At 41.7% G+C, this 24,847-nt stretch overlaps 1 protein-coding gene across 2 annotated transcripts in view; it reads left to right on the forward strand.

Annotated features, from left to right (window-relative positions):
- Positions 1 to 2,177, forward strand: part of FHIP2A (FHF complex subunit HOOK interacting protein 2A) — a 32,963-nt gene extending 30,786 nt beyond the window's left edge. For both annotated transcript variants that reach the window (XM_074590644.1, XM_074590643.1), the window contains 3 exons: positions 241 to 381; positions 1,468 to 1,571; positions 1,666 to 2,177. In XM_074590644.1, coding sequence (XP_074446745.1) covers positions 241 to 381; positions 1,468 to 1,571; positions 1,666 to 1,771 — 351 coding nt within the window. In that variant the 3' untranslated portion in view covers positions 1,772 to 2,177. The remainder of the gene's footprint in view (positions 1 to 240; positions 382 to 1,467; positions 1,572 to 1,665) is intronic.
- Positions 2,178 to 24,847: the final 22,670 nt, after the last annotated feature.

Here is a 24,847-nt window from a genome sequence, read left to right on the forward strand (position 1 = left end):
GCAAAAGCTTTAAGTGGTTGTAGCCGTTATACAGATAATAACATTTAATAGCTAACTGTCATATTCGCATCACCCCTGTCGTGGAAAGCAGAAGTTTTGGGCCTCTCTTCTTATCTAACTTTTTATCTTTATATATTCATAACCCTGTGTATAAGGTTCTAGTAGTTGAATAAACACTGGCTGGATGAAAAGAAGCCAGCATGAAAATAACTAAGCACCGTGCTTTCCTTTTTTTTTCAGCCCTATGATGTAAATTTACAAGTTACGTCAGTGTTGTCCAAACTGTCCTTGTTTCCCCATCCTCATATCCACGAATACCTTTTGGATCCTTATGTAAACCTGGCTTCTGGCTGCAGGTCTCTCTTCTCTGTTATTGTCAGGGTGAGTAAACACACGGTTAATATTTACATATGGCCATACAGCAGTGATATATTTAGTAACTTTGTAGTTAGTGTTAGTAGTTTCTGGCTAGTTTAAGTTCGCAAATGGTTTGTCACTGAAAATAAATACTTATGCTCTTGATTTGAAAATCAGAATTATGCCTTTTGTACCAAAAACATTGAAAAATTTATTTCCCGGCATTTATTTTCATCCTGTATGTCTTGAGAATTGTTTGCTTAGTTTCATTGTGTAGATGCAGAATATCCCCTCTGGCAACGAGGTTGCTTTAAACTGGGCTGGGTCACATTGCTGTCACTTGCAGGCAGCGTCAGGTAGTGCTGTAAGAACAGGCCAAGTACAGGTTTGCACCTGGATGGGGAAGAGATGGCTTTGATTCACACACAAGCAAAGGACGCTCTTGAATACCCTGTGCCTGGATGCGTATCTCTGCTCATCCTCTTTTTCTGATGAAGGCTGTTCTTGACAATGAAGTCCTGGATTTATCGGAAGTCCCCTTCCTTTGCCTCTCTGATTCCATCTCTTCCTGCCAGACCTGCATCCTAGAAGTGCTGGCTGGGTGCCTGTCACTCCGCAGTCTTCTCAGTCAGAGATCCCTTGCCTACCCCACGCACCAGCTGTTATTAAGCTGGTCAGGAGCCTGTTAATGATGCTTGCCCAATACTAATGGAGGGCTTAGCTCCCTTTTTCCCAGCAGCCCTCCCCATTTCAAAATCTAATCTTCACTCTGTCCCCTTGCACTTTCCCTAAATCCAGGAATTTACTGGTCAATTGCCTGCATCAACATTTACTAAGACAAATTAATCACTGGCATAATTAAAATAAGTAGTAACATTTGTGGCAACAGCTAGTAAGGCTCGAGAGTTCTGATCCTTTTGTGTCCCTCTCCGTTCTGCATCCACTCACCCTTTTTCGGGGCAGGGCAGCTACTCCGCATTTTGTTCTGTGAGCCTGTGAGGATGCCGAAGGGGGTCTGCATCGTGGGGACTGAAGGCTGTCATTCAACCTTGCTGCCAGGTGCACTGCAAAGGTGTTAACTGTGAGTGTTGATGGCATTGTGCTTTACAGGTCGTTGGGGACCTCATGGTTAGGATCCAGCGCATCCCAGATTTCACTCCCAAACTTCTGCTGGTCAGAAAACGCCTGCTGGGCTTGGAGCCGGAAGGGCCCATGTGAGTAAATACATTGCATATTCTTCAAGCCCCATGGCTGGTTTCTGTGTGTGCCAGTCCTGATTCTCTGCTGATTTTTTTTTCTCTTTCTCAGCATTGACCACATGACGTTACTAGAGGGCGTGATTGTGCTGGAAGAGTTCTGCAAAGAGCTGGCAGCGATTGCATTTGTGAAGTATCATGCCTCATCTACACCGTAAGCAGCCTTGCTGAGTAGCCAGGCTGGAAAACCACCTAGCCCGTCTCAGTCTATTGACAGCACCCAGATGAGAAGAGGTGGTGCCTCCTGGCAAGGTGTCGGTTGACATTTGGCAGAACTGGAAGACAAGTTACTTTCACCAGATGTTGACATTGCAAGAGAGAGCGATTCGAATGGACCTAGGATACGATTGAAGGCATTTTGGGAGAAACCAATACATAGCATTTCTAGCCACTGTGTGAAGAGCTGCAAAAGCTGCATGAAGAACCGCAGACATCAGACCTTGGTTGTTCTGTTATAATGACTATGTTTAGACAGTTGGGTCTTTTGTATGTTCTGGGGCTCACATGCGCCAATTTGCTTTTTGTGACCATATTACTTCTAAAAAGCAAAGTAATTTTATAACATTTTTGTCTTAATTCTTTTTCTTTTCAGTTGGATATATGAAAGGAAATCACAACTATAGTTGAAATGTATATTATTAAAAATGAAGAGGTTCAAAAAATCCACCAATGCATATATAGTGGGATATATTAATGAGGAATCATTTTTGTTTTGGTGAATCTTAAAGACAACTCTGAGCTTGATTCCCCAATGGATTACTCCAGGAGATATATCAGTATAAAATCAATACTAATGAAATTAATCCTCATTCAGCATCACATCCATAACAAATATACCTGAAGCGTATGTATTCCTAGCATGTTTGTATCTGTCATTCCAAGTGACTGCTCTTCAGGTCATCTGTGTAACTAGATTTACTTTAGGTTTTTGCTTGTCAACTCTAGTTGCTTGACTCATGTCACCTTTACAGGGAAGTTAATTATAGGTCATTAGTAGTTGTTGCTGAAACAGTATTTTAATTTCATTTAAATTGGTATTTAGTCTGAATTGGTTTAAGAATCTTTTGTGCCTTGAAGATTGGAAGCATAAACGTTCTGTCATTTTTAGAAACGTTTTATTGCTTATCTAACCATCGCAGCGGTGCCCAGCAAAAGACTGACTGATGCCAACTCAGTTAAAGCGTTGATACCATATATAGGACCAAAATTTGCCCCTGCTTTTCATAGTGCTGGGATGCAGAAGTGTCTCTCTGAGTCTTTTTCAATGTGAATACTATCAGCCAGGCCAGGCATTTGCATTGCAAGCAGAGGGCCATTCGGACCTCAGCGTGCTTTGCTTCGATTTCTCTAGCGTGACGGCAGCCTGCAGGTCTGACACTTCCTGCTGCTCACTGCCACCCACGCACTGGCAGGGTCCGGTGGCTGCGCTTCAGCCTTCAAGTCACGCTGAGCGACTTGGGCAAGAGAGCGGCCCTGCTCTGCGCGCAGGGGTGTCGGAGCGCTCTCCCCTCCTGTGAGCGTGAGGCACGGGCAGGCAGGGTAGAGTTTAGCTCCTTGTGTTTACATCGTAGTTCTTTGTTTGTCTTTCCCCTCCTATTTGCACAGCTAATGCCCAATTCAGGTGTGATTGCTCATACACAAATACGGACTATTTCACTCGCTCACTAGAATTGTTCTGGATTTACATGACTGTACCTAGAATCAGACTCTGCTCTGAATCCATGCCTTTGAGGTTTGGTTTGTTTTTGGTTTTGTTTTTAATATTTTTGGAACCTGGATGTTGAGAGGCCTTTTAAGTTAGCAGGTTAATTAGAAGAGTGTCACAGTTAATGGGCTAAATTTAATTGTCACAGCAGTGAAGAGGGTCCTGCTGTAAAAGCTTCCAGTACAGGTTTGGCTGGAGAGAGCCGTTCTGGAACTGGGGAAACCTTTTGGCAGATAAAACCTGTATTCAGCGGCCCCCTATACTGGGAGGCTTTTGTACAAAGTGTTGCATCCATCCGGCAAACAAAAGTATGTTTTCCTTCCTCATCTCCTTTTCTTTTTTTTGTTGTTTTTTTTTTTTTGCTGAATTTAGCCCTGAAGTGTTTTCAGGTCCTAGTAGCATAGTAGGGTAAGGTGTAAAAAAGTGACACTTTTTTCATTTTTGTTCTTTAGACCCATACCTTGAAAGTAGCAAATAACTTTTGGTGATGGGTATTGCAGTCAGTCCGTGTTAGAAGCTTCTTAAGGTAACGTACCTGACACACAGTCTAGAACATGTAAATGTCTACGCAGAGTGATGTTTAATACATACATTTGTTATAAATAAGGTCCCAATTCAGCAAAGCAGTTAAAGAAAAGCTTAATTTCAAGGATTTTATTCCTAAATGACAGTCTCTTACATGAACAAAGTTAAGCTGTTGAGCACAAATGCTGATGCTTTACTGAATTTGAGTCTTCGTCGGCTTTGCTTGAGTTTAATTACTCTTTCCTCAAATTTTCTATTTTCATTATTTATTTTTTTTAAAGTGTATGTACCAGAATACTTCTAATGTCCCAATTTCAGTGGAAACCGGAAGTGATAATACTACTAGAAATGAAAGCGAGAGAAATGTTAAACAAAACTTGCACGAGCGTTCCAAGTAATTTGACAATTCAGGAAGCCATTTCATTTGAGATGCCTGATCTCAACTGAAAACATGAACATCACCTCTGTTGTTGTTGTTTTCGCTGGTACCTGAGCTCATTACACTGTAAGGAATTGTATCAGTCAGCTTCTGGAAGGACTGCTGCAACCTCTCTGACATTTTAATGCAAAACAGTCTACTGAGCTGCAAACCTAATTCCTTCATGCTTGTCCCTGAGAAAAATAAGTAGATGCAACTATAAGCGCTCTTAAATTCAGGAAAGAATTGTGCAGTCTCCAGCAACATTGGTGATGTTCTTGCAAACCAAATGTTATTTAGCTGATAAATTTGTAAGACATGGATCCATCCTGACAGAAGGGAAGCAATCCCTAAAGTTGCTTTAGCATAAACTGCTTTTGTGAGTGCCGCCTACAAACCCTTAATTACCATACATGGTGACAATGACCTTTATTTTTGTAAAAGTGATTTAATCTTCCTTAAGAGATGGAACTCGTTTAATTATTTTTTGTGGTGATATTTTTCATGCACTTTTTTTTTTAGAAAAAAAAAAAAGATTAGAAGTTAGTTCAGGTCCATGTTTTCACCTTTCCAATCTATGCATGTCACTGAGGTGCCCATTTTGTTTCTGTGTGTGTGTGTTTGTATGTGGTTATTTATTACCCAGAGATGGACACCCAAGAAATGGTATGGCCTGAAGCTCACAGCAAATGCAGATCCTCCAGATGTCGGTGGGAAATGCAAGTGCTTATCACCTTAGAAAATACGGCCACTAGTAGTAGATTGAAATACTTGAGAGCTAATGCTAGAATAATTTTGTATTTCAAAAAGCGGATCCAAACCACATTTTAATCCTGATGCACATGTCTGTAAATAGACACATTTTTACTTTTTTTTTTCCATTTATAGTATGTATTTGATTTAGACTCCAATGTAGAAAATTTTGTAATAAGCCATGCGCTAGCTCTGGTAGAACAAGTTTGCCCTTAGTTTCTCATATGACTGTAATATTCCCGGTATTCAGATCCTGTCTGTGTAACGTTCTTACTTTGTATTTGTCTGTGCAATATAAAAGCTGTGGCTTGATACACAGCTTGAGTCTGGTTGTACATCACCTATGTATATATATACATATATATATATATAAGGACCAGAATCCCGAGCTTGCTTACACTACGATTAGTGTAAAGATCGTCGCACTTGATTTTACAGGGCACAAGTAACCATGGAACGGCTTTGCAAATGCATGGTAATTTCTACCATAACCTGCTGTGTAATTTCACAGATGACATTTTGTTAGTGCTATTTGTCTTGCTAAAAGAAATGCTGAAGCCAAAGTGCTAGGTAAAACCGAAGGATTATGGAGTAGACTTGGGGCTACATGGGAAATCCATATCTGATATTGCATATCATACAGAGTTTTCAAGCCATGATCCTCAGTGCTTTCTGTGCCCTGTAAAATAGTGTAACTATATAAAATATATACTCCTTGTTTTGCCTCCTGCCTTGTTTACATTAAACAGAGGATATTGAGTAAAATTTTTCTATTAAACTTTGTGTAGGTCACTTACTGACAGTGTTGCCAAGGTTTCGCAGGTGTGGGATTTCCAATGAGGAATTGTTGAAACAGCCACCTTACCAGGCATACAATATTAAATTTTATGAAGGAGGTTGTGATAAAAACCAACTTTTTGTGGTAAAAAATGCATGGAGGATTAAAAGGGATGTTCTCAAAATAAATTAATTTCAACAAAGCGACTTCTTCTATTATTACAGAATCCGTAACAGGTTTTGTGTGGATGACCTTGAGACCGAAAATGTTTTAACATTTTACATCATGCCTTTGATCCTGAAGTCCTTTCATTTATTTTGAGTCTGTCGCTGCAGCATCTTCTGGGATGAACGTGTTTCCTGTGCTGTGCCGTGCCGCACTGTGCAGGGCTGGGAGAGAATCAGCATACTCTGGCCCATGAAAATTGGAAGCTAAGGGAAACAGCCGGGATGGGCTCCTCCTGAACACGGATTGACGTCTGCTCTTCCCTAGAGCTCTAATATCTTTCAAGACTGCAGCCGGTCAAGATCTTGGTTTTCTATTGCATTTGAGGGCAGAGTGCGTCAGTCACAGCATTAGTTTATTGAATTGGATACAAACGTCCTGTCCATGAGTAAGCATCATTTCTTACTTCAGGGCCTTTGAGAAAGGCTTTTATACATAGGTTGTTATATATTTCTAAATTGTATTTTTTCTTAGTATCTCGTCTAGTTTTGGTGTCCTTCAGGTTTTCATCAGCCTTTTAAAAATCTTATCGCTCTGTAGGATCCCCTCTGAGGGCTACACTTGGATGTTAAGCTGTTTCTCCTTCTCAGTATTTAACAGCTGCAAGTGCTCTTGCATCTTTAACAAGAGGAGCGCTGCAGCAAGATGATACACTTGACAGCTTTTTTTTATAGCTCTCAGCATCTTTCCCCATCCTCTTGGGCCTCAGAGACTGTCATCTCCCACCCCAGATCATGTATTTGCTGTGCCTGCATGAGGCATTTAGAGATTTAGGGACACTTTGCTTCCTCAAGCAACGAAGAAGTTGTATCAAAATTGCACATTTTATATCTTCTTGTATTTTTCTCTTCCTTTGATATCTTTGAAATGAGTGGATTATTGAAGCATGATAATGATACGGCACTTGCATTCTGATGCAAGATTTTGGGGCTCTACATCCTATTGGAAAAAAAAATGGAGTATTATCAGTGTGTGGTCTCTACTTCATATTCATTAACTCATTTTACAGATTCTCCGTCAAAGTTCTCCATGTAGATACAAGTAGCACAGGATCTACTGAATTTGTTAACCTTTAAATATTAACAGAGATGGTGCTGTCAAAGCCTCAAGGATTTTGGTAGTTTGGTATGTGATCCAATTGGATTAAAGTGGATTAATGCTCAGAGAAGTAAATCTGTCACAACTTGTATGAGCCCTTTCAGCCTAAACCCGTATGTTCCTGGCGCATCCTTTATCAGCCGAGGTTCCCTTTGAAGGGTGAGAAAGAGAACTGAAGAGCAATTTAGGAATTGAGTGCAGCATATGGTGGATTAAAGTTTTCAGGTGTCATAAGCTTCTTGGGAATGCCAAAAAAGAAAGTGAAAAGTCAAATTTTACAAGCTTGGACCAGTTGCTGGCATTGCCTTTGGAGTCAGATCTGTGAGGATAAAAAGACGCATCCTGGAACGCGGTATCTATCTCACCAGGCTATTTAAATTCCCCTTGCTAGGATGGTGTATATATTCTGAACTATGTTTCATTAAATTCCTGCTGGTTATTACAATAAATGCTGCTGGTGATATAAAATCTGCTAGAATAGCACTGCGGAGCTGAAAACTTTGTCTGTGTCTTGTAATTTTGATGAAGTAGATGTATCTTGCTGGCTTTGCCTTTCTGCTCTACGGCATCATAATTCAGTAGGGATTTCTATGGTGTCCCTTCCCTCTGGTAAAACATTTTATGAACTGAAAAATATGGAAACATGTGAAAGGAAGGAACCCATAACAGCGGTAGGCTGTAGGAACGTGAAGAAAAGCATCTTTTTCTTAATCATCTTCATTTTCAAAAAAGGTGAACCTCATTGTATTCTAAAGTGAACAGTTCTCTGAAATAACACGTGTTGAAGAGGGAAGGTATCATCTGCCACGGGGCGCCCTAGGAGGAAAGTATAAACCTGCTTTAGAAAGTTGCGGTGGGGACAGCAGAACTGAGACATTTGCATTATATGTTTCAGGATGTAGAGTATCCCATTCCCAGTTCGGAGAGATGGAGCAGCTGAAAATGTAAGTCGTTGTGTTGAGTAAAAACATGTACCAAGACTACAGGAAGTTCTGCAGGAAACAGTGAAAGATATTAAACTGATTTAAGAGAGGAGGGCAACAGAGGTAAGTAAGTTTAGCATAGTTAAATTATGGCTTAGGGTTAGAGGAACATTACTTCCCAATAAAAAAGATTTGAAAGCCTTGAGCACCAAGACTGAAGGAATTACGGAGCCTAATTTACCAGAATGCAATTAAGAAGGAAGTAATGTCATTGAGGAAAACTGATACTCACTGTCAAGGCAAACTTCCTGACCGTGAAAGCTGCTAGACCAGGAGAAGTGGAAGGAGCCTGCAACCTCGCACTTTTAAAACCAGACTGGGCAAAACATAGAATGTTACAAGAGGAAACCAGCCTGTGTCGGTGAGGAGACAAAGTAAACATGCACTTACATCCTCAGTCTCCTGGCTAATTAACAGCTCCTAAATAACTTGTATTTGTTCTGCTAGAAAGCAGTGAGGTGGCCTAATGCACTTGAGCGTCTCCAATCAGGAAAGTTGCTGCAATCTGAGAAAAGCAATTTCCAGCCTTCCAAATTGTGACTCACTTAGATAACAAGCTCTTTGCCGAAGCGGCACCCATTCCAGGCGGCGGGCGGTACAGCTTGATTAGCGGGGCCAGGATCCCCCCATGCTGCGCTGCCTTGGAGAGAAGAAACAAATCACCTGTGCCCTGAATCATCATTATCCTTCACTTGAGAAACCCACTTCTGCTTCCCTCATCTCCGCATCCACAGGAAGCACCTGTCAAGTTTGTAGTTCTTAATTTGGGTCATGAATTTTTATTTCCTAAGGTTTTTGGAGACTCCTATTTTTACTGTGCACGGGATGTCCATCAACACTCTGCATATTTCCAGCCAATTTTCCTTTCGGCTTCCCGTAAAGAAAAGAAATCTGTGTATTCTTTATCCTGCTTTTTGAGACTCATGTTCTCCTGCCTTGTTAATTCCATCCTTTCAAATCCCTGAAAATGTTTTTCATGTTGTCCTTCACCTTGGGGATTCTGCAGTCAGCAGTTTGTGCAGCTCGGCAGGCGGGGAGTGTTCAGGACAATGCAGACAAGAGCGGAGCTGCTTCCTTACCCCCAGCTCCAGCTGCGGGATCTGCAAGGGAAATCCCATCTACGTAGCGAATGTGGTGGGGTGGATCAAGAAGGAAAAGCTGAACACATCGAAATCAATGGGAATTTTGCCATCTGTAGAAATGATGCCAAGTCTTCACTCCCTGCTTTGCAAACTCATTTGGGCATTTCTGATAATGTTTTACATTTTTTCAGAAGGAAAACAGGAATGAAAAAGATCAGAGAAGAAAAAATGGGATTCATGGGTTTCCTGGGATGCCTGAAGAAAACTATAGCCTGCTCATGTTTAAAAGATAGACATTTAAGGAGACACCTTCTACTGATTTAAAGGGCACGTCTGCACAAGTGGCGACCTGGCTCAGTTCTGAGCCTGCCGACAGCCGTACGTGATGGCAGCTCAGCGCAGGGACAGGGGACACGCGTCTGCCAGAGCAGGTGTGGGACAACCGGTGTCTTGGACCAAGGGAAGCGCGAGAGTTCGTAACCCTCAGAGGGGATCTTACAGCATTACCTCAGAAGTAAAGCATAAGCCAGGGACCGGGGGACCATATTTCATAGATACAGGAAATATATACTCCATATAGTTCATATTTCTGAACGCACAAAATGTTATTGTTTTCATGGTGCTTCTTTGTGCAAATAATCAAACATAAATTCCTAAGGAACTGAAGCCTGAAGAATTTGGGAACACAATTCAGTCACCCGAATCTCTTGGCCTTGCTTACATAGGCAAAAACTTGTCAGGAACAGCTAAGATACATTTAAGCCGGGGAGAACTGAAATATTACCCTCTCAGAGCCAGGCGCCAGAAGACAGCTTTGCTGTGGGTAAATAAGACCTTACATTAACAGCTTAGAATTCTGCTGTTCCCTGACTTTTTGCTGAAATTTAGGAAAAGTAATAGTAATACCGGGTAAATCATCCATCAAAATTGTGCGAGCAGTTTCATGCTATATGTATTAAATGTCTGCTTCTCTGGAGCCGTGCTCTCAGCTTGGATCATTAAATAAGGAGTTGGTTTAGTATCAACCAACAAATCACAATAAACCATGATGTTTCCAAGATGGCAAATATGCAGGAAACTAGATTTATCAGACCTTATTTTTAAGTTCTAAAAGATCAAGAGTGAGCACAAACCCTTTTTTCCCCCTTTTATAATCAATTCCAAATGTCAATTTGATCTACTGATATGAATCTAATTGCCAAATTTCTAAAATAGGGTTGCCTTTTTGTTTTGAAATATCGACCAAACTAAGTAATGAAAAAATAAATGCCTTGATATGATTAAACATGGTCTGTTCGACCAGTGGGATGGTACCACAGCTTCAAGACCGCTCTCCAGTCCATGTCTCTCAGGTGAGATGCTGACAGGGAATGTTCTGGCTGTTTTTTTCCGAGAAGGGAAAGCTGCAACACAAGTTCCTACCTTTTACTTGTGGGGTAGAAAGTGGAAGTGCATTATGATGGATAGTTTGGGATTATGGTATATAGACTCATCCTGTAAGCATTATTTGTTTCATCTTATTTCAGAAAGAAGCATTGATGTGGGAACTCTAAATAATGTGATGTTAATGATTGCAGCCTGCACATGCAGCAGTTGGTGCCATTTCAAGGACCGTATTACTTTTTACCCCTAATCACTGTGTCTTGTTCTGCTAATTGTTTAGTTATTTTTAAGCAGGTTGCTTACTATCCACGCACTGAGGTGATGCTGAGTAATCTGAGCAATTTTGTTGGGTTTGTGGTTTCGAGTGACAAATAGGTTTTTTTCTCCATGTGACAGCTGGATGACTTAGTCTATTAATAGAGGAAGCTGTCACAGAGGAATTACATCTATAGACTTTATTTAACTTTTTAAAGTACAAGCTATATAGGTGCAATTCATCTTTTCAGCTCTTTAGGTATTAAACCATGTGGCAGAAGGGGCTTGAGTTCTTAGTCTTGACTCGGTTTTCTACAGAAACTTTTTATGCTCGGCAACTATATGAACCATTACCAGAACTCCCCAAGAAATTGCTCCAACATTGGCCCCATGGTTTGTTGCTTCAGTGGAAAAGTATGGACTTCAAGAGCAAGCTGACCCAGATGCCAGGTAAAGATCTTCTCCAGGGTGAAACTGAAATTCGATAAAGAAAACTTGCACCATCACGAGCCAAGGTCAGTGTAATTGTGTAACTCAAGTGTTCCAGCAGCAGCAGATTCCACCTGATTAACCTATTTATAGCTTTATATTAATTCAGTACCATTTATTCCAGAGACTCCATGAAATTTTATAAACACAGCCCAGGAGGCACCAATCCCCCATGCAGCGTTTAATGGCTTGGTTTTCATTGAGGCAGGGGAACAGCAAACCCCTGATGCTGGGCTGATCCCCGTGCCTGCAATTCCCTATTTTGGGGGATGAAGCTGGGTGTTAGCGGTGTCTGTGTTGGACGGGAAGCAGAGGAGAAACTTAAGAATAGCACAATACTAACGCGGCCGTGTAGCCCTGTTGTATCGTGTTGCCATTGCTAGTAACAGGCAGCAGGTTTTGTGCTGAGTTTGCAAGGCCTCAGGGCTGAGGCGCGTCAGGCTTGCTTTATCTGAACTTTTATTGACCTGCCTGCAGCTTTGTTTTAATTCAATTTAGCTGTAACAGCAATTTTTCTTCTGAGTAGGTGGCTACGGCAAATTTCTTTTATTTTACTTATCACTGCAATAGTACTGTTGTAGTTCTGCTCTCTAACGACGTAACGCAGTACACAGAGAAATATGGGGCTGGTACGAGGGCTGAGGCCTTCAGAGCATTAGAGCAGAGAAATACTGGCACGGGGAGAAAAGAGACGGGGCACAGGATTCGCGCTGGAGACCCCACAGTGATGAACTCACCCATGGTCCGTTAAAGAAACGCAGACCTGGAGCTGGACAAAACTGGTTTTAGGGATAATTCAGATGTGCTGCGGAGCTGCAGAGCAACGAAGAAAGAGGAAAGGTGTAAAACAAGTTAACAAGCATACGAAAATGAACCCAAGTGGATCTCAGAGTGAAGAAGACAAAACTATCAACATGAACATCATGGTGCTCCTGGTGAAAGACTCCAGGTGCTGATGACCTGCTGCAGCAGCCCCTCCACCTCGGAATGACAGCTCTGACCTCAGAGCCCCAAGGAGAAGGGGGCCATAACATCAGGAAACAGGGAAGAACGCAGGAAGAGCAATTTTAACAGGTTTATTATTAGCATTGCAATTTTTTATGCCTAGGCAAAGCTGCTACTTTCTGTTATAATTAGATCTGGAGTAATATTAGCTCATGGAACAGACCGCAAGGATTTCAACTATACTTACAATAAATTCTTGGCTTCATATATAAGATGCGTTTCCTCTTTGCCTATAGATGAATTTTGGGGCATAACAGTAACAATACATTTTAGAACTACAAAAAGAAAAACGCAAACAGGATCAAACACACGAGGAAAAGTTCATTCTCCTGCTGCCAGGGAGAAGATTCTGACAAAGCAGGGACAGATACTTCTATCTTCTGATTAAAAATGTCATCTATTTTATAGTTGTTCTTGATCCCGATACCCTCCATGCTGTGGAAAAGCTGCTTGCAGGTTTTTCCTGCATAAGAACAGTGACATTTGATCTAAAATCTGTCTGGAACTGAGACTGAGGATATGCATGAGGCTTTGGTAAATGATGTTGGTAAATATCATTCTTCAACATTTAAATGGCACTGAAGCCCTGGGTTGGAGACTTTAGCCGAGCGCAGCCCCATCATCCCTATTAAAGAAACAAGAGAACACCTGAGTCCTGCCTCCAACCAAGCATTTTATAACAAAAGCTCTTTTTCTTTGGTCTGAATCTAGACATCTCTACCCAAGTCGAATTCTACTGTGCTACTGCCTCCAGGTTTAACCGGAATAACAAATGACCACTATGGCAGTCGGTATGACCAGACTGCAAAAATAGCAACACAGAATTTCATTCGGATGCTCATCATTATTTAATCCAGCAGCCAGCAGACATTAAAATTTCATTTTACCAGAACATATTTTTCTTTGGATTGGGTCCCAAATAATTTCATTCTCCGGTTATGACATTGTTTCAGTGACAATATACCCACACCATAATTATTCTTAAGGGGATCAGCGTGCACGTGGGAAACAAAGTGCTCATCAGTGGGTACCGTTCTGAGTATCCATTTGTCTCTTGGTTCCCTGAATCACTGTTACGAAGCATTTCCAGGGAGCTGATACTCATGTTTTAAACCACTGTGTTTCCTACCATTTATAAGCATGTCTGAGCCAGAAATCATTCAGTGGCTGTTGCTGCTGCATCCTTCAGGGACAAAATGTTCTAAAGAGCTAATGCTGCTCTTTCATTAAGAAACCTATTCAGAACCACAGAGAGTGATTTTGACAGTGCAATTGGTAGTTGCTCTAGGGCAAGAGCTTGACAGGCGTCCTATTTTAAGCTAAATGAATGTATATTGTTTATTTAAAGAAGCAGAGTCAGTTACAGATTTTGGTGTGCATACGTAAGCATATACCTGTGTGTCTCCTGTGCCCTGCCTCTCCACTTTGCACAATGTAATTCTGCCTTGGTACCTGCAAAAAAAATCTGGTTTTTGTGGCCAGCCCTGGTATGAAGATAAAAATAAAAGGGAAGAAATAAAAAGAAAGAAGGTTAAAAAAAAAAAAAAAAAAAAAAAGAAAAGAAAAGGAAAAACTCCTACAAAACCAAGATCAGTCACTTCACTCTGAGAATCTCATGTTTTTCTAGCATGAGCACACTTTGCTTTTTCATATGTTTTGGTGGGTTTAAGAGTGGGTGAGAGGGAAGAGAGAAGGACATTTAGTGAATAAGGGAAGGTAAAGTGAAGGGCATTAAAGTTTAAAATGACAGTATAGATTAATTGCTTGAACAATGAACAATTGCTTGAACAATGAACAAGGGTATACTTTCACATTACGGTTCTTCTGGTGGCAAAGCTGGTTTAAAAAATTTCCTGTCCTTAGCTGCCAGGCATCAAGTTTTGCTCTTGTTGAAAGCCATATATTTCAAACAAAGCCATTTCACTGATCATTGCAACACAGCCCCAAAGGTTCTATCAGCACAGCCAAAGGTCATAAACTGCTGCATGGAGGTGGAAGGATGAACCAGGGTGGTAATGGGCAGCAAACTCCGGCAAGGAAGGATGGTCGTGTGGCTGAACCACGGTCTGGGGAGCCAGAAAAAAGCTCATTTCCGTCCCTGACCCTGCTGCACAACCCATCACCTCTGTTACTACAGCATTAGAGCAATATTCCTGAAACTATCTCTTCAGAAGGGTGTAGTTACGTCTCATTAATGCAAGTTTAATGGAAGATGGTATAAAAACACAGCATTGTTATCAGTCCCTCTCATCTTTATAAGTGCCACTGCACAGGTAATTGCAGACTTTCAAAATTAGATCTCCTGGTAGTGCTACAGAACACATATGCTTGTGTCTTAGCAAAATGTTCTTTGCAAGGGCTTCCGAGATCAAAGACAGTCTGGGCTTGATTGGAAACCAATTATCTACTGCTGTGTGGACCTTTGAAAACTAACAGGATTTTTATTTCCTTTATCCTTTGATCCCCAAAGTGAGCAATATAAAGATAAGGGAAAGCAGAACAAAAGAACAGATGTACCAAGCAAAGAGGGAAAAGGGAAAGCAAGAACGTGCCTATAGGTTGGTTGGATAGATTGAAAAAACAAAACAAAACAAAACAACAAAATAGGATGCTGGATTAGAAAACCTCAACAAGCTACAAGCATAGGCAACGTACCTTCCAGCTTTGTAACTCAGAAAATCAGATAAACACAGAGTTGCAATGTGGTTTAACCATGGATGTCCATAGGAAGGATACTTTTTTCCTCTATATGCAACTGGAATTACAGAATTACTTGTGCAGCTGATGCTACTTAAAGTGCCATTCCTGCAGCAGCACGTTGCTGTACCTTTGATCTATTTATTGCCTAATTTCTTTAGCCTTTCTCCTACTCTTTTCCTGCTTTGGCTTCATATTCCAGGAAGAAGCCAGTGCCGACAAGTGTGCTTTACGGCTCCACCTCTAACTTGTCGTTTCCAGTGCTGTCAGCAGGCTGTGGGCCAAGGGGGCAGCTGCAGATCCATTCACTTCTGTAGCATTTCACCCGCTTCTATGGCCCCGTTACTTTAATTTTAGTTTCACTGTCTGGGGTCAGTCCTTGTACTGAGACAATTAAGACTGAGCATCTGAAATCTGATCGGGATTTAAAGCAAAGGGTGAGCGGTTGCCACCTGGTGAGAGGAGGAGAAAGGAGGGGGAGGATGAATGAGCTGGACCTTTTCCTTTTTCATCCGGTGCACATTAGTGGATCAATGACTGAAATGGATGAGGGTGCTGCTGAAGTGTCACGGCGGTGTAATGATGTAGCTGCTATTAATGGCTCGAGCTCCAGCCCGGAAATTATAGTAGAAAAAATAGAAAAAAAAAATATTTCTGAGGGCTCTGAATTGGTGATTTGAGGATTGTAATTTAGTCCCTGCTTTCATATTTCATAAAATGGCTACTGTGCACATTTTCAGAAGTTTGCCTGTTAGTTAAGGAAGGAATAAAGTCAATAAAGTGTGCTTGATCATGATTCTCCTTCCATTCCCCATCGAAGGTACAACACAGAATCAGCAATGGTGGCTCTCCTATAAATCAAGATCTATTTCTTGCTTTTTAGCAGATCTGTTTGCAGTGGGGAAATGTACCTTCAGCCCTCCGGCTGTCTGGATAAAGAGCAGATGTACAAAATATTATAGTTTATATAGCCTGTGAACTCAGTGTATTTCAAGATCAAATTCCTATTACACTAAAATCACTCGCAACACCATGGTTATCTTCAGGCAGCCTGGATCTAGACACAGTAAGAAAACCGCAACAACTGAGCAAAGGAAACCAAAAATCCCACAGCAAAAGCACCTCATCTTGCAAATTTGTTGAAAAGGACAAATCTGTTGTTCTCAGCTAAATCTATGACCTCAGGGAGGTTGCACTCTTCCACCAGCAGTTTCACCGGTATCAGGATCCAACATATTTTTTTTCCATATTGACTTTCTTTGGGCTCCACTTCTCCTACAGTAATTAGACAGGTCAGAGGGGAGAGCATGAAGGGCGGGAGTTCAGCATCCTCCTCACTGAAAGTCATGCAAAGAAGTGTCATCTGCTTCTCAGCCACTACACAGTGAACATACAGAAGTCTGTAAGAAAGACGTCTATAAGAACACTGCTTCCACTCACACCTTTCAGCACTAACCTAGTTTCTGCCACTTGCTTTGAGGCTTTTCCCTTTGTCCCTGCTGTGAGCGGCTGCTCCCGAGGCTGCGCCTGCCCTTTCTGCAAGTAGGCAAGGGGAAAGCATCCAGCGTGGATTGTGTGAAACAACCCACCAGACCACTCGGCCGTTAATAACTGGTCCTGAAAAGCAGTACCCACCTCAAATCAACAGCAGTCAGGCCTACCGAGGCAAGGGGAACTCTGCCCTTTACATGCTTCCACGGGGCATCCCCCAGTCTCCACTCCCAGCCCTTTCTGCCTGCCCAATTATTTCTCCACAGCTCTCTTAGTGGATGCTTCAATGCACGTCAAAAAGGTTTTTCCCTAATTTCAGACTCCTAACTTTTTTTCTGTGCTTCCTAAACAGTGGAGGCTGTCTGATAAGGCCGCTCGGGGTGAGCAAGGAGAGGAGAGCATGAGGTAAACAACTACGGATGATTGGGTATAAATATTTCAGAAAAATGTGTCAGCATAAAAGGCTTAGCTGCAGCTATTCCTCCTGAGGGGTCAGGTTGCAAAAACCTCTTCCTCACTCCCCCAGCATCTGCCTCCCTGGGTCTCAGATGTGGACACGTTCAAGTGCGCAATAAATTGCAGGGATGGGGGAAGCAGGAGAGCAAGTATTTACTTTGCACCAGTAAAACAGTTGTTCTTATTCTGCCTTGTCGCTGGCTAATTAAAGCTTACGCAGCCAGTTCATCATCAGTCTAAGGCTGCAAACCCTGCTCATTGCCAGGCAGTTTTGCAGCCGTTAAATCCAGCCCGATGTATATCTGAGTGTTTTATCATAATTGAAGCAGTTTGTGTGAGCCACGTTCCGCATGGCTGCGTGGACACTCGCCAGTGGTGGTTTATAATGGTAATTGGTACATCAGCAGTTTGACCCTTTTCTAACAGACTATTTCATAGAAGACGCTTCACTGCAACTGGTATTTATCTCAAAATACGCATTACAGAAAAAAATCTGTAACACTCTAATCATCCAAAACACAGATTCAGTACCTTGGGGATTTCTGCTGTGCCCGTTCAAGAGGTTGCTCTCCGCCCACCCCACCACCCCCAGCTTATCTGTCCCCAGAGCAGAGGCAGCAGAAGGGGATGATGCATCTGCTCCTCACCTACCCCGGTTCCCAGGCCAGCTACTGCCCTAAATACACCTGGTATATCCTGCAGAACTGTAGCACAACCATGTTGCACTGCAGGATGGACAGACGGACCTCTCAGATTTGCTGAGAAGACGGGAACATCTTTGCTCCGCTTAATTTTAATGGCAGCTGGAATCTGAGTCCTCTTAAGCAGCCTGTCAATGCAAAATATTGTGTTAGTGCAAAAGATTGATAAAGAACTTGTGAAATTACTGAAGACTGTGGGGGGTACCATGCAGCTATGCATTCCCTAAAAGTCACATTGGGCCCAAATATTATCTACACAGAAGTATCTTTAAACTGCTAAAACTGTGTGAGTTAGGGTACACGCCAGCTTGAGAACTCTTTCTACGGATGGATTCAAGCAGCGGGACTACCCTGTAAATGAGAAGGTTGTGCACAGTCCAACTAAACTTCATCTAACATTTATGTTTTCTAAACATGCAACAACCAGGTTGCCTGGTGAAAAGGAAATGGAGCAAAATCTCAAGTTCTGGGTTCATCTGAGGACTCACAGGTTCCTCTTGAGAGCCCGGCCAGCCTCGGCGCATCGCAGCCCGCAGCCACGAGACACAAAAATCCTCATTGTGTTTGTGGAAGGAAAAACGCTGTCGGAGTCTTGAGGCTCAGATTCTTCGCTGGCGGAGAGTGGGGCATTTTAGAAAATCTTGGTAGTGTATTTAGTGTAAGACTTTAGAGATCAGGAAACATGGGATGTTTCCTGATTAACGTTGGGATGGGATGACCAAAATTTGAGTCCATAAACAATCAACTAAACAAGCTGCTGCCCTTCCCTTAAGGAGCTTCGTTTCATTGATTGACCAGTGTCTCCAAGCTGGGTCTGATATTGAACAGTACTAACCCCTGTCACAGGTTATACGGTTCCTTTAACCACTCTATGGAGGAAAACACTGATTAGATTGCCTTGCTCATTGATAATTTTTCCTTCTGGTTCTGATTATGCAGAATGATACTGCTTAAGAGGACATTAGAAAGTCAATCAAACATTGCAAAAGATACAATAAAAGCCTATTCTAAAAATCTTTCTTTCCTTATTTCTGTTTTTTCTCTGTCTGCCTCTCTCTCTCTCTGTCAACTCACCTGACTCTATTTACACTACAGATATATAATCAACATAATTTTAAACTGCTTTGTGGGAGTTAGTAAGTTTCTTTACTTGATGTATCTTGAGGAAATATAGCCAGAATATGAATTTTCCTTGTCAGGCGTACTGCTTGGAGATAAATTTTGTTTTTACATGTAATTTATTAATTTTTAATCAATAGTACAGACAATACTGGGCAATTATTGTTATTTCTTTTGGCCTTTTCCACTTAGCATGGGATCATGAAAAATAAAGCTTGCCACTTTCAAAAAGATTCAACAAAATGTTCCTTCTCACATTGTGTAACTCTCAAGGCTGGTTTCATTTCACATAGAAAATAAAAGTAAATCTAATATGTGTTATTTGAAAATGTAAGGGGAAAAGCACATAACCAACACAGTGGTCCCAGCTTCTTGTCCTCTAAAGGTCAGCTGTGAGGAGGTGACACAGTGTTAAATTACCAGTGCAAAAGAAGCTGAAATGCAAAAGGAAGTACTGAAATGAAAGAAAGAAAGAAGGAAGGAAAGAAAGAAAGAAGGAAAGGAAGGGAGGAAGGGAGGAAGGGAGGAAGGGAGGAAGGAAGGAAGGAAGGAAGGAAGGAAGGAAGGAAGGAAGGAAGGAAGGAAGGAAGGAAGGAAGGAAGGAAGGAAGGAAGGAAGGAAGGAAGGAAGGAAGGAAGGAAGGAAGGAAGGAAGGAAGCACAGACGGACTTGAAGAATTCCAGGTCGCTATATTGCAGTTTTCAGAACATCCAGTTGCTCTGTAAATATTGTTTAATTAAATGTACTTAGATTGGCAGCAATATTTAACTCCAATTGCATTAGAACAGAATCACTACCCGCAATATTAATTCCAAATACCACAGCAGAAGCAAACTAGGAGTAGGTCTGAATTTACATCCTGATCAAGAATTTATGGTGCAGGTCCAAAAGCATCGAGTCGAAGGACATCATCAATTTATTACAAGGTCATACAGACCTCTGCCCCCTTGATTCACGTTCTCTGCTCCCAGCTTTAGAGAAGACCTGTGTAAAGGCCAACTGCTTAGTCTGAATGTCATGAAGAAGAATGAAGCAAATATGGTCACCCCTTCAAATTTTAGCTTTCTAGAGAAATCTGGTACTACATCAAAGAGATATTTATCTTGGATGCTGCAGAAAGGGAAAGGCATTTTGGTGCATGGAGCAGTGGCTGAATGGGAAATCTGACATGAGTACAAAAAATGGACTTATGATCTGTAGCAAATGAAGGTCTGTCAATCAGGCGAAATGTCAGACTCTGCTAAACTAAATGGGCTTGTTTATCACGGTAATTATGTAGCCTTACAATGATAAGGTATTACATATACATGTCTTACTCTGTGCCAGGAACTGTTCCACAGAAACCCAGTAAATTTAATTACGAGAGGAGGAAAAAAATTCCTCTGTTTCATGATCTATCCACCCCTGCAATGATTACTCTGGGGAAATTGCCACTGAAGCCAAGCAGATGGTTCCTACCTTGTTGTACGCCCAGCTTATTTTCTTTTAAGCTATGAAGTGGTTTACAATGTCATTTTTCTCTGGAGCTGCCTTGCATTTGGCAGACTTCTGATTGTGCGTGAATTCCTTTTTATTGTATATGTGAATTAACTGCTTGGTTTGTTTTTTACCCCAGATAACAAATCCCACTTTGGATCCATATAAATAAGGATATGAATCAGACAAGTGTCTAGTCCAAACATGCTTTCACCAAGATGACTCCCACTGACTTTGTTACAAGGGAGTCAATAATCAGATTTAATGTCACTGGGCCACATTGTCCCTGGTTATTTCCAGAAACACCCGTATTGACCTCTTAAAGACTTGTCTACGGACCGATGCCGTGTATTTCTGCTTCTGAGCAATCCTTTACTCCTTCTCTGCACAGATATGTAAGTTTGCAGCAAACTTGAACAGATGTTCATTCGATGAGGGAGCTGCCTGCTTTCTCTGTACCTGCTGATAACCTACATCGGTCCTGAGGGCAGGATGAAATATGGCTGTGATACTCTCCAAGGCAAACTTTGTCCTTGTATCAGAAGCCAGCTCAAGCCCTACACACTGTTCAAGGGATTTACCCAGGACAGAGGTGTGGTATTGGATTGTTCTCAGCAGAAAGGTAGATTTCTGCTATTTCTCTTTTATTCTCAAAAAAATTCCAGGCTAGCAGGGCTCTCAGAAGAAATATCATACAGGTTTTGGAAAACTGATGAATACTGATGATATCTCACAAGAAACTTTTCTTTAAGTCAAATCTTTATAAAACTACGCGTGCCCAGATTAAAGGCTAAACCTAAATTGGCAGGTGCCTGGTCAGGGAATGGTATATACTTTATTTGATTTGAGACTATGTAGCTCCAAGGAGTTCTTTAAAGAGAGATAAATCATTAATCCTCACAATCACTTCAGAGCAGCCAGAAAAGAAGATAAAGTTCCAGTGTCTTTGAGCCACATATACCTCCAGGCATCTTCTAACAGATTTCTCTGCTGTTTGAATTCAGCTCTCTACTTCAGAGTCAGAAACACAGAGGGAAGCTGTGTTTGAAAGGAAAGAAAATAGCTGAAATCTCTCATGAGATATAATTTAAAATGGACGTTGTTGGGGGAAAAAATGTTATTTGCAAGAATTATGGCATATTTTTCCTCTGATATCCATTAAGAGCATACACAATACCTGGATGACTTAACCTGCAACCATTATTTATTGTAACCTACCTTCTCCCCAGAGTGAATGTCTGAATTCGAATCTTCCATTTATTGCTAAGTGCACTTCTGGGAAGGGTAAACAGAACAGCAAAGGCCTGGATCCGCAGGCAAGAAGCACACAGCAATCAAAACCAGAAAGTAGAAAAGTGGCTTTAAGTGTCCTCTTTGCTCCCTGAGCCTGGACTGGCTCTCTAAGGCTGGCCGCAGTGGAAATAAGAAGACCCCTCAGACTCCGATAGTTGGCTTCAAACTCATAGCTTTTACTCTGGAATAAAGCCCCCTCCCTTGCAGGCTTTGAGGAGAAAAATGTTCTCTCACAAATGGCTCCAACGCAGTGATTTGCCACAGCATCTTTGATGCAGAATTACTGTGATGATCAAAGCAAGTTTAATCAGCTCAGTGGTTTGTAAGTGTTTGTGGCCCTCCTGCCTGCCTGTAACCAGCCAGGATGTCTTCTTCACTTTGGACAACAATGATGCAGGGAAAACCAAGAATAGGTCTGTGGCCAGCCTTCCCCCAGGCATGTTTTCACCCTCGTCCTTCAATGGGAGGACAGATGGAAATATGAATTAGGAGTGGGAGACTTTGCCAATTCTACCCATTGAGGGAAGGGCTTCTGAGGGAAGGTCATCCTTTCTACCTGTTCCCTGCCCCATGAAACCTCTGAAAGGAGCTCAGAAGATTTCAGAAACATCTAGGAGCGTGTGCCTATGACCTGAAGCTTGGCTTACTAGAATCATACAAGGCAGTTGCTTTGGCTGCCGACCCCAAGCACACACAGCTGATTTTGGAGACATGATGGTGATTCTCTGACACACAAGCATCTTCCTATGAGCATTTGGTCTGGGTCCACTATCATTTTCTGCTGGTCAGACAATGCGAAGCTTTCTGGAGAAAAGCAAGTGTATTGTGTTGCTGAATTTCACAAAACCCACAGTTTTCAGTGTTAAAACAGTTGGACTTTGAAGCTAAATCTGGACGAAACCTTCTCAAGAGGAAAGCAGATCCTCTTTTAGTCACCTGAACCATTAAGCTGTACTTAAAAGAATGAGGAAAAAGTCTCACAAGTCTTGTTTAATACAATCTGCTATTCTAGGTTGCCTTCCTCCCCCCAGCTGGTATTTCCTGCTCTCCAAAACGCAGGGGAAAGCTAAGGCATTATTTAATAGGATTTATCTGAAAGAGAAATCCTTAAACTCTGCTGTAGCACAAGCAGCATGGGTGGCTGGGGGTGCTGCACGGCTGTACCTGCCCAGGACTGCGTGCTGTGCGGACAGTCCTGGTGAGGGAAGAGCAGAGAGGCTGCTATTCCATAAATCTGCTTCTGCCATGTCCAAGACAAATCTAATTTAAGCTTTATTTTTGAGGATTTAAGTGGGGGAAAGCCTTTCCTTTGTTTTCTGCGCAAGAGGTAAGTTTCCAGCAGCTGGATCTGCTGGCCAAGGAGCAGTTACAATAACTGTTCCGCTATTGCTGAAAAATAACTTATTAATATGACTATCAAATCACAGATTTCTTTTAGAGTCCCTCTCTCCCACTGCCAGTATTGAATGGGCAGGTTCCCACATTAACTTTCTGAGCTGCCGTCTTTTGCAGCAGTTCATCTATTCCAATTCTTTCCCCCTTAAGCTCTTTTGGACTGAAACAACTATAAGCTCCTTGCAGTTCATTCACTGGGGTTCTCAGTTTGGCAGAGTATCAGACTGACGCCAGGACGGCCACGGCCATGGGATTTTTTTAAGGACGTTTAGTTCCTGCCATCTGTCTGTTGGCTCAACTCTAAGAAATTAAGATTTTGTTGCCTTCCCAAAGTTGTTTTTTTTCCCCCTTGGACTGCTGTCAGGATATGCAATCTGTCTCTGTGAGTGTTCCAGAGAGACAGCACTCGAGATGCGATAAAATGCCTCCGACTCTTACATGTGTTACTTCGTTTCTTAATAACAGGTGATGATTATGATGCATTACCATGCACCTCACCTGAAAGACAATGAGTACAAAGAGGTTCTAAGCTTTTAATGGGGACTTACAGTATTTTAGGAACAGTGTTAACAATGCTTGCTATGCTATTTCCTCATTTTGGCCTTTTACACCAGGTTGTTTGGTCAAGCTGAAGCGTGGGAATGAGTGATTAGCTTTTGTGCTGCCACTCATCTGGACTGGGGCTTTCCACAGCATGGCCATTTCGCTCAGCAGTGCAGGGAATGAGGAAAAAGTGGGGGTAGCTGCACTGCTTCTGGATTCCTCTTCCTTGTGTGTAATATAGTTACGCCCCACTTTATTCTTCATATTTATTTTCCCCTGGGATGTTTTGGAAGGAGGTGGCATTTCACTGATACTCTGGTACCCCTCCCCGTGAGCCCGGTTTTGCCCCATGTTGTTAGGCAGTGAGCCAGTCTATAGGAACCCTTAGAGATGAACCTCAGAGCCAGGGCCAGAGGTACCTGATCCATTTTGATGATGGGCATATGTACATACTCCATTAAAGGTTTAAACTCAGAAGTGGTTTATGAACCATTCCCGTGACAACAGGACATATCTACTAGAAGATCAGATCAGAGGACGCAAGTCACCTAAAGTGAACTGTTCTTCCGAAATTTCTGCTTCTGTGAAACTTGGGACACATCTGAACTGGGCAATATTTTGTGGTCCTGTTTTCAGATGTGACTTTTAAGAATAGGATATTCCCAGCAATGAATCAGAAGGTATGACAGATTCTGAATGTTTTGGTAAATAGATTATGAACCCACCAACGCTTAAGAGATGATTTTAAGCTCAGCCTGAGAGTCTACCTAGGCTTAGATTAGACCTTTTACGTTACAAGGTTTATTTACTTTAAAGACCCTAAAAATATTACATTGATAGTGTGTTTCTGGATATAACTTATACGAAGGAGACATTTAGTTTACAGAATGAAACCATAGAAATCTAAAAATGTGGGAGTGCAGCTGGTTAATATCTGTCTCCTTGTTTAACTGACAGTTCAAAAAAATACTGTCTTAGCTAGAAAATACAATCACTACCTTAACAAAACAGATCTTCCCAGTCTCACTTGACTGCAGGGCTCACATTTTGTATATACAGTTGAAGTCCAACTAAATTATCTTTGTTTTTAACTGACTGAAGTACTTCTGCAGAGAATGATGATAAATCTGCAACAGATAAAAACTGGAGGTTTTCAGTTTTAATAAAAATTAGTTATTTTTTAAAGTGGGAATAACATCACAGAGGTACAAATTAGACAATGTAGGATTTAGATAAACTTAGGGTTACGACAGCTCTCTTGCCCTCAGCCAGTGTAATGAATAATTTAGAGCCAAATTTAGGGGCACTCCAGGACTAAAGTATTGCATTATCTAATTTCTGTTGTTGCTCTGAAGTGTAAGCCG

The sequence above is a fragment of the Larus michahellis genome, chromosome 6 (assembly GCF_964199755.1).
Source record: "Larus michahellis chromosome 6, bLarMic1.1, whole genome shotgun sequence".
In the NCBI taxonomy this organism is placed as follows: domain Eukaryota; kingdom Metazoa; phylum Chordata; class Aves; order Charadriiformes; family Laridae; genus Larus; species Larus michahellis.